Source organism: Frieseomelitta varia, unplaced genomic scaffold (genome assembly GCF_011392965.1).
Source record: "Frieseomelitta varia isolate USP_RPSP 00005682 unplaced genomic scaffold, Fvar_1.2 scaffold_417, whole genome shotgun sequence".
In the NCBI taxonomy this organism is placed as follows: Eukaryota; Metazoa; Arthropoda; class Insecta; order Hymenoptera; family Apidae; genus Frieseomelitta; species Frieseomelitta varia.
In genome coordinates, this window is record NW_025110165.1 from 26,180 (window position 1) to 35,318 (window position 9,139).

The window sequence follows — 9,139 nt, forward strand, 5'->3', positions numbered from 1 at the left end:
TATGAATTTATATTGCAGTTACATTTCATATTTGCTTATTCAGATAATAAATATTTATATTTGGGCGAGTATTATTGATGAAGAATGTTGAAGAAAATCAAAAGTAAACATTCTTTTCTAATACATTTTTATCTGCGAATTTTAATTCTATTGCGTTTATTAGTATTTAGATACATTATACACTCGTAAATATAAAAAGTATATAAGTATTTATCTTATTATTTGCGATTATGCTTGTATTATTATATTCCGTTTGCAGTAATTTTCGTCATTACAAATATGACGTATTTAATTAATAATTGATTAGTACTGGATTAATTACAAAATAAACAGATATGCTGTAACGTTATGAATGCCAGAAGTGAAATACTTAACTGTTATCTGTATTACCACGGTAACATTTCGTTGTATCACAATTAAATACATGGCATGCTAGTTCACCCCCCAATGATGAATTTATTAATTACGATGTAGGAGTTTAATTATAAACTTTTCTTCACAAGAGATCCAGAACATTACTTATTGTATTTAACATATATAATCAATATGAATTATATGTTTGTTACTGTCGTATACAATCAAGTGCGACACACACACAAACAGGATTAATATTCTCAATCAGTTATCCATTTTAAGAGAAAACTATGCAATTTTGATGTAATAGCTTTGATTTTGAAATAATACAATTACGATTTTCAAACATTTCTGTGACCTCGAACAAAATTTTAAGTTAATTTCAAAAGCTATTGGGAATTCGTGAAATTCGAGTGATTGCACGTAGCACGTTACCGGAAGAAATTTTTCAAAATCCACATAATGTCGTGTGAGTGTGTTCTGACGATGAGTTGTCGCGTGCCAACGATTCTACGTATTTTTAGTGTATTTCACGGCGCCGTTGTCCTCTTGTTTTATCGTTGCGGGGAGAGGATAAATGTCGTGAGTGCGGGCGAGCGCCTGAAATACACTTGTACATTTGAACTTCTGGTTTTCCTCCCGTCAAATTCGCCTCTATCCACAAAGTATCAATATCGTGATTTTCGTTCGTTGTATTTTTCCAAACTTATCCTAAATTTCGTAGACACCAAAAAACATATTTAGTCATTCGGCATCTCGTATGAATTCTCAGTTCTTCACGTTACGTGCGCGTAAATTCATTGACCGTTAGTGTGCGTAAAGTAATTGAAAGTACAAGTGGAATAATGATCGATAGATTATAACTAGTTTATCGAGTTTCTTACCTGCAGAGTCTTTTCTGTTTTCATTCTTTCTTTCAAACGTAACGCATTATCTACCTATTCGCGGATTTGTCTGTATAAAATTCACAGACATTCAACAAGTGGTCGTGTGATGTGTGCATCATCCCCACCACTAATCGATCGTCTACACAGCTCGGTTGTTCACGATAGACAGTGAGGAGAAGCATTACCGCAGTAAAAGTGCTACACAATATCATACATACTTATACGCGATGAATTCGTGATCCCGTGTGAAACCGCATAAAATAAATAGACGGTTATAGAGTGCAATTATATTCTCAAGTGCTATAAGTGTAATTATATTTTCACGTTTGAAAAAAAAAAAAAAAAAATAATGGCTATGGATCGGACAATGTATGGAAAAGTAGAGCCAAGCGCTATTTATCAGCCCTATAAAATCACCGTCACAAAAGGTTCACCACCAGGATGTGAGTCGATAATTCTTTTTTATATTTTTAATCCCTTCGCCCCTTAAAGTTTAGCGTGATTTTAATTTTGTATTCAGTAAATAATACGGTACAATAACGATATAAAATTGTGTCTAACGATTACGGATGCGAGTGCGCGTTCATACGACATTTTTGCATACGTAATTTGAATACCGGATTGAATTATTAATTAATAATTGTCCTGGATATACTTACTTTTACTAAAATTAAGATTAGAGGCTTTAGTTAATACATCGACCCAATATCTGGTCTGCGTTCGTACAATTTTACGCGATAACGTAGTGCGAACTTTTAAATTAAGCTCAATTGCTTTTGACCGTATCATTTTTCGTCGGTATATAGAGCGTGTTAAGATGAGTGTTTTGAAAAATTGGTCATGCGATTCTTATATGCTTTTCTAGATATATACGTAATTATTAAATTTAGCTAGTTTAATATTATGATATACCATACGATAACCTCTGATATGTACTCGTGCGTACATTCCATTTATAAAGCGATTGATTAAGTTTATTCGCATGTGTTTTTCATTTTATATTTACCATTTACTATTTAATGCTCTTAAATTGCTGATAAAAATGAATCTCTGGCATATCTTCAAAAGTTAGCGTGCATGGTAGCCAAAGGTATAGATTTCATAATTTATGAAATGATTATAAACAATTAATTGCGATTATTTTTTGAACATTTTTTAAGAAGTCCTTTAAAATTAAGAAGCGCATTTATCACTTTCATACGTGCATCCGCGCAATATATTAAATTCAATTAAATTATTTTTAAAATGCACATTTAATTCAGTCTGAAGGGATGACTCATGATGCAACAGATCACATCATTTTTTTTGGAATACCTTTCACCTACAATGTGGGTCGCCTTGACACTAAACTTTCTGAAATAATTCTCGAAGTCATTATGTGCGAGTGATCTTTTTATGGAAATCTATAAAAGAATGTGGTAGTTCATTTCTACACGTTTCGAAAGAAGTTTGAATTAAAAATATCGTGTCGATTTTTTCGAGTGGCGTCATCTGTTCAATTGCGCTAAAATCAAAGTGTCGATACATATATCGACGCAAGGGATCAATTTTATCGATAGTACCGCTGTCGTATAAATTAATTAATCATTAATTCCTAAAGTTTCTGCTCAATTTCTAAAGTACAGGACGAATAAACAGATGTATATGTATATTACATATTTAATTTAGTTTTTGTTTCTTGTTAAGTAACGCAGTAGTTTACTGTACGTAAACTTTATAAAGAAACTGAAACATATATGCATCAATTCAATCTCTGTAGCACTGCAGCAATTGTTTAATCGTGTGGAAGTTATTATTATTATTATGTCATATATATTATATGTTATGTTAGATTCCAACGTTTCTAGTTGTAATGCACTAGCTAGTGAAATTCCTTTTTTTAGAGATACAGGAAACTACGACTATTTATCGTGCATTCCATTGCATCAAAGATCATATAATGATCCGATATGTGCGTAGGTATCTCTTCCTTGAACGAACCTTGGCTTGATCTATACATATCCATATGAAGCACGACAGTGTGTGATTTAACTTCCTACGCTTACGACTGACATATATGACTCGAATAGAATCAACGTGATCCCCATTTCTATTTTTATATATGGCAGTCTTTTCCCTTAAAGAGTTACGTACATATTCGTAAATCTCGCTCGAAGGATTCTCCCGAAAGAAAGAAATTCAAAATTCAAAATACCGGGAGAATACCGCGGTTGAGAGATGATAGGTAGCCGAAGTTATTCTTGGGAAGTTTGTCGTCATGAATCTAGGAGTAAACGTTTGCATGTATCATGCGTAAACGAAGATGTAAAACAGAGACGAAGAACAACAAGGCTGAAAAGAGGGAGGAAAGAGAAGAGTGTTCACGTAACATTCTGAGATTCTGTAAATGCAAACTGAGAAAACACGTGCTGGCAGTTCCACCTGGTCTCGCAACACATACATACGTGCCTTCTAACAATAATTTCTTCGTTTGCTCATTATTTTCGACACGTTGCACTCGACAATAACTTAAAGTGGTATGGAATAATTTTTATTTTATCTCCATATGTCTCTGTAACCATACGTTGAATTATCTCAAGTGTCAAAACATTACCATGGTTAAATAATATAAATATGTATGTATACATACGCTCGTTAAACTCGCAATGACAAATGTTATTTTGGATGCTTAATTTCATGCGAAGTATGCAGTAATTAGTAATTGGCAGGGGAGGGGATTTATATCTATAGAATGTTTTGAACAGATTGTTTCTCTAGCCAAACTGCGGCCTTGTATTCATTGCCGTTCCTCATTTGTGTCTGCATCTCTCTGCTAGTAGAAAGAATCAAAAGCTAGTGTTCAACGATCACTCGGTCTTAAATAAGTTCATCTGAAATCGATCGAAAAGAATCGAAGAGAATCACATTCTTGAAGTTTCAATTTTCATTCTACATTCCAATTAAGTTTAAAGCGTTGTTTAATTTGGTGCCATGTCGTTGAAAACAGAGTGATATAACCAACATTATGAATCCTGTATCGCCTATTACACCAGCTCGATTGGCGACGATCCAAAGACACGCACGTTGGGAACAGTATATAAGTAAGTAAATTTGATCAATGGGAGTATGAGTTAATGAGAGTTACTCACTAACTTTGTCTATGCATAGAGATCGATGCAAATATTATGATTGCATCAAATTCTAATTGTACTCTTATTACATGCTTTTTTTAAGATGAATCTTTTGTTTTGCTTAATCAGAGCAAACGTAACATAAGTACTAAACGTACTCAGCGTAATATAGTAAGAACAAGAATATATTATAGTATATCTCAATTTAAATATCTGCAATTATAATATAGGATTTATTAACCATTTGAAGCTATCATCGTACGTCTAATCCCCCATCTAATCTCCGAGATTTATAACGAAAGTGCGTTACGCATATCGCGTAATATTAATGTTGAAATTGGCCGTATGATTCAGAAGTATAAAATAGATCTGAGGAAGCTTGGTAGGCTTTCTGCCAACAACGAATCCCATTCAAACGCGTTGTTATATTAACTCAAAGAGATAAACTGAAATTCAATAGTTTCATCATTAATTAAAAACCATCACTAAAGTAACGACATCAACCTTTAATGGTCTGAAGTAGCCACTACTAATCTATAGCAGCCAGAAACAAATTTGGGAATCTTGCAGAACATGCAAGTTGTAGATACAAATATATAAATTTTCTAAAGGTTAATATCTTCGTTTCATAATGCAAAAGAAATTGATTACCTTTCTCTTAACAATTTATTTTATCAACAAAGTACGCAAGCAAAATACGCGTCGCATTTGGTTTTTTTCAAGCCACCAGTATTCAAATTACTTTGTACTCGTTTCGCCGTCGTTTCCCAGCCTTTGAGTTAAGGCATTTGATTCAAAGAACGCTACAATTTCCGCGAAAAAGCACATCCAGCCGATTCACGGGCATCCGTCTAGTTCAGGTTTTATCCGCGAACCATTTCTTCGTAGCTGGTTAGGTTGCTTTTCCTTCGTCTCGAACCCGCCTCGGGTTTCTACTTCCCTTGTTGCGAGAATACTCCCTCCAACTCCTGTTCCTTCTCCTTCTCCAGTTCAACTTGCCTCCTCCTCCAGGCTTCTATTCTCCGGCTTGGAAGCCGGTCGCTTTACCGACAACTTGATTGACAATCAGTACCGTTTTGTCGATCGTCACGGGTCCCTGTGTGCAAATCTCGCCAATATTCCGATAAGCACGTGACTGTTTGCTCGCTGTATCGTGCGTTCCCTCATCGTTCTGAAAAAAAAAAGTATTAGGCAGAGATAAACGGATAAGGAGCAATGTATTCTTGATACTATACGTCATTGTAACGTGTTTGTTGTGAGGCGAACGTACATATACAAAGTATTTGTACGGGCAATCGTTGAGTATTTCACGAGATCTGTGAATATTGTCAGTGTTTAGAATCGACTACGATCAACTCGATTCCCCTTCCTGCGCTAAAGGATAATTCCACGACTGTTTATAGAAACGTGAAAACTGCGCGTTTTTTCGCGAATATCTCGCGCGCGCGTTGCTTTCGATTCGACCGGAAATTCGTGGCGAAGTTCGACGTTCTGGGAACAGTGGGTGTGTCGCAGTTTGTCTCACGATGGAAGCAGGATGCGAGTCGCAGGCTGAGGCCGATAATCTCTACGAGTCTTACAACGCCGAGAAAACGGAAACAAATCTTCTCAGCCTTGGTAAATGGTTCTTTGACAAATGATTCGTGAACGTTTGATACTCACGGAGGATCACCTTGTATGCTTATCTCAAAGCTTTGCCCGTTTAAACAACGCTCACGTCATCGTCTTTTTTTCTCTCTCTCTCTCTCTTTCTCGATACCGTGAGGTATCGAAAACACTTGCGTGTGCATACTTTCAGCGCAAACATTTTCACACGGGGCGCAGGCGCTGCTGATCAATCGATAAATACAATCTGAAAGGAAAGTTGTTCGTTTGCTATAAGAGAAGAAAAAAACCGATCGTAAAAGACATTTTGATAAACGGATAGCATTAAGGTGATTACCCGACGAATTTGCTCATCTTGATACAATATTCCAACGTCTAAATTTACGCTGAGTCGATCTTGTTGTTAGTGACATTCGTTAGACACTTCGACGAATACTTAATATAACCTATCAAAGTCTCTGACATCGATTCTTGTTATTTAAGCAATATAAACGGCCATTTTATAATACATATATATATATGTGCAAGATATGTACAGAAATTCTTATACACCTGAAACAATAATCTGAAAAAAACAAGCTCAGTTGTAACTATTAATATCTTTTATGTGAAATCAAGCAATTCGTTATATTCTTAGCGAAGAAGCTGATAATTCAATTGTCTCCTTCTGAGCTCATTCGATGTAATTGAAGATATTTCTCAACCCAGCAACGGTTCCTTGATTTCAGATGCGTTGCTGGCAGACCTGCAAAACACAGTGTCATCGGAAGGAAATCATGTCGGTAGCAACGCGACTCCTGGTTACGGATCACTGAACGGCGCACGAACCACCGCCTACAGATCGTACGATAATCGAACTTCTCCTCTTCCGCCGCAATCGGTATGTAAATTACTCTGTTTACATTTCAACAGGGAGGAATTTTGTTCTCGTTCCCCCATTCACGCTGATGCTTCAACGATCAGTGTTGCCAAACGTGGGAATTAATTACGCATCATTTGCAATGCCATAAATGTGTATTGTGTTTACAAAACAGTTGCTAAAAATATTCTTTTGCAATATTTAGAGGGTGAAACGAATTTCCTACAGCCTGCTCATCATGAATCGTAATAATCAATTACAAATTTCGTTACTGACATATTTTTGTGAGAACTAACCTCTTTACCGACGTCGCTGGTTTTATCTACTGATGATTAAAAAGGTTGACTCGGTTGACTTAAGTTACGATTTGCTAAGATAGATGGCGAGGGTGATACGTTTGGCGCGGCGCGATCCCATTTTAAATTTCGCGGTGACCTTCCCTCGATTTTCCACTATGCTTCGAAACGAAACGAAACGAAACGATCGAACGAACGTTAAGCCTTGGCTGACAAATAGCAGTCGGTCGAATTCGAAAATAACCGAAACTTTACGATTATGATTCCCACGTTTCCACCGGACAAATTGGCGAACACAGGCAAACCGATCGAGATATTTCTCGTATTTATCGAACGCCAATTTCGTATCACGATTATTCTCGTAACATATTTTTAGAGGCGACCGTGGAAACGGCCGTGCACTTTGTCAGAGCTCGTGCATAATGGTTTCACGTCACGCGTTCGAAATAAAGTCGAAACAATGGCCGGTCTTTTCTTCCGAGTACAGAGCGAATTAAAAAGAAATTCTCGCCAACGTGCAAACGTGCGAAATAGATACAATCCAGAGATAGATGTGACGCAGAGAATCGGTTAAAATTAGAATCAATATCGCCTCTAAAATTAACTATGGCGAGAGTCGCCGAGCCGCAAAAAAAAAAAAAAACTATAGATCGGTTAAAAAAAAAAGAAAACCAGGGAAAAAAGTAAGATATATCGGCGATAAATGAGCTCGGATTACACGCGTTCAGTTCATGTCCCATTTTAATCCTACGTTTATTCCGTAGCTATGAAAATGCACACGACCGAATCACCGATCCGCAATTTCATGGTTGATCGACCCTGAAATATGTCCGACGGTGATGAATCGCATCAGATTCCGGCTCGATCGTTTACCATTCGAAATTATTAGCGGGCGGTGTTCGATCATCTTGCAGGAAATTGACCAATTACCAACTATGTGCGCAGCCACGTTTATTATTACGTGTTGAACATATATGTAAATGAAGTCGTTCCCGAATCTGGCTTCCAAAAGCAACAGCCGAGATTTCGTCGGAAATGATCGCGAAATTAATTTTACGAAATAACCGAGGAGCATTCTGAGTCGAGTCGAGTCAAAGTCGAAGTTTAAGTCGCGTTTATTTATTTTGTACGCACGCGCAAAGAGGAGATATTTTTCGCGCGTTTTGCAACAGGCAAAAGTTTTGCAGAAGTCGAAAGAATGTTTTTCAGTGTGTATGTGTGTGAAAGAGAGAGAGAGAGAGAGAGAGAGAGAGAGAGAGAGAGAGAGAAAATGTAAAATATTACAAAAGCTTGAAACTAGGAGTTCCCGAGCCGGACTTGGACGTTTATCGATCTTCCCCGCGGAATATTTGTTACGTCCTCCCCGGTGGTACTATCGATTATTTCCCGGTATAAGCGACGACCCATCAATTATTCAGGTTTTCGACGTTCGAGTTGGCGACGCCGCGGCTTTCTCGGTTCGCGTACAACGCGGCTTTCAACGCGCCAAGTGCAACGGTAACCAATTGCCAAATGCGATTCCCCGCTATAAAGTACAACTTCATCCGAGGCTTAATTGCCCGATTCTGTCGCCATGTTTCTCGATCGTTTCGAGTACTTCTTCGGTTGCGTAACGGCGCGGTCGTCGTTCCGCGCGTTTCACCAAATCATCCTGACGAATGAAATACGAATCCTACTTTGCTGGAATGGTATATGCAGTAAATAACACTTAACTCTCGTAGTCGTGCGAATAATAAAAAAGAAAATGGAGAAGAAAAAAGGAAAACGGAGAGAACTACGATCGCGTTTTTATTCCGTCGTTTCTATTTACGGTACGAAGTGTAGTCGGAGATATTGATACGACAGCGCTCAAGATTTATTTATATATGAAATAGGAAATGCATTCGCCAAACGTCCATTGTAAAATGGCAGGCTGCGAAATTTGATTGAAGTGTATTCGCTGAAAGGTTTTGAATTTTGAAACCTTTATATATATATATATATATATATATATATATATATATATATATAAATATAATATATATATAC

General features: G+C 37.0%; 1 protein-coding gene and 1 long non-coding RNA gene across 2 annotated transcripts in view; one reads left to right on the forward strand and one right to left on the reverse strand.

The window, feature by feature from the left end:
• The first annotated feature begins 3,514 nt into the window (after positions 1–3,514).
• The window catches only part of LOC122531788 (paxillin-like), a 12,270-nt gene continuing 6,645 nt past the window's right edge, over positions 3,515–9,139 (forward strand). The window contains 4 exon segments of the mRNA XM_043659992.1: positions 3,515–3,673; positions 3,675–3,757; positions 4,230–4,321; positions 6,685–6,836. Of these exon segments, the coding sequence (XP_043515927.1) occupies positions 3,530–3,673; positions 3,675–3,757; positions 4,230–4,321; positions 6,685–6,836 (471 nt within the window). The 5' untranslated portion in view covers positions 3,515–3,529.
• Positions 3,663–6,006, reverse strand: LOC122531795. Its single transcript, XR_006307400.1, has 3 exons — positions 5,003–6,006; positions 3,871–4,797; positions 3,663–3,792 (listed from the first exon to the last, which is right to left on the reverse strand). It is a non-coding gene; the product is annotated as an uncharacterized LOC122531795 (long non-coding RNA).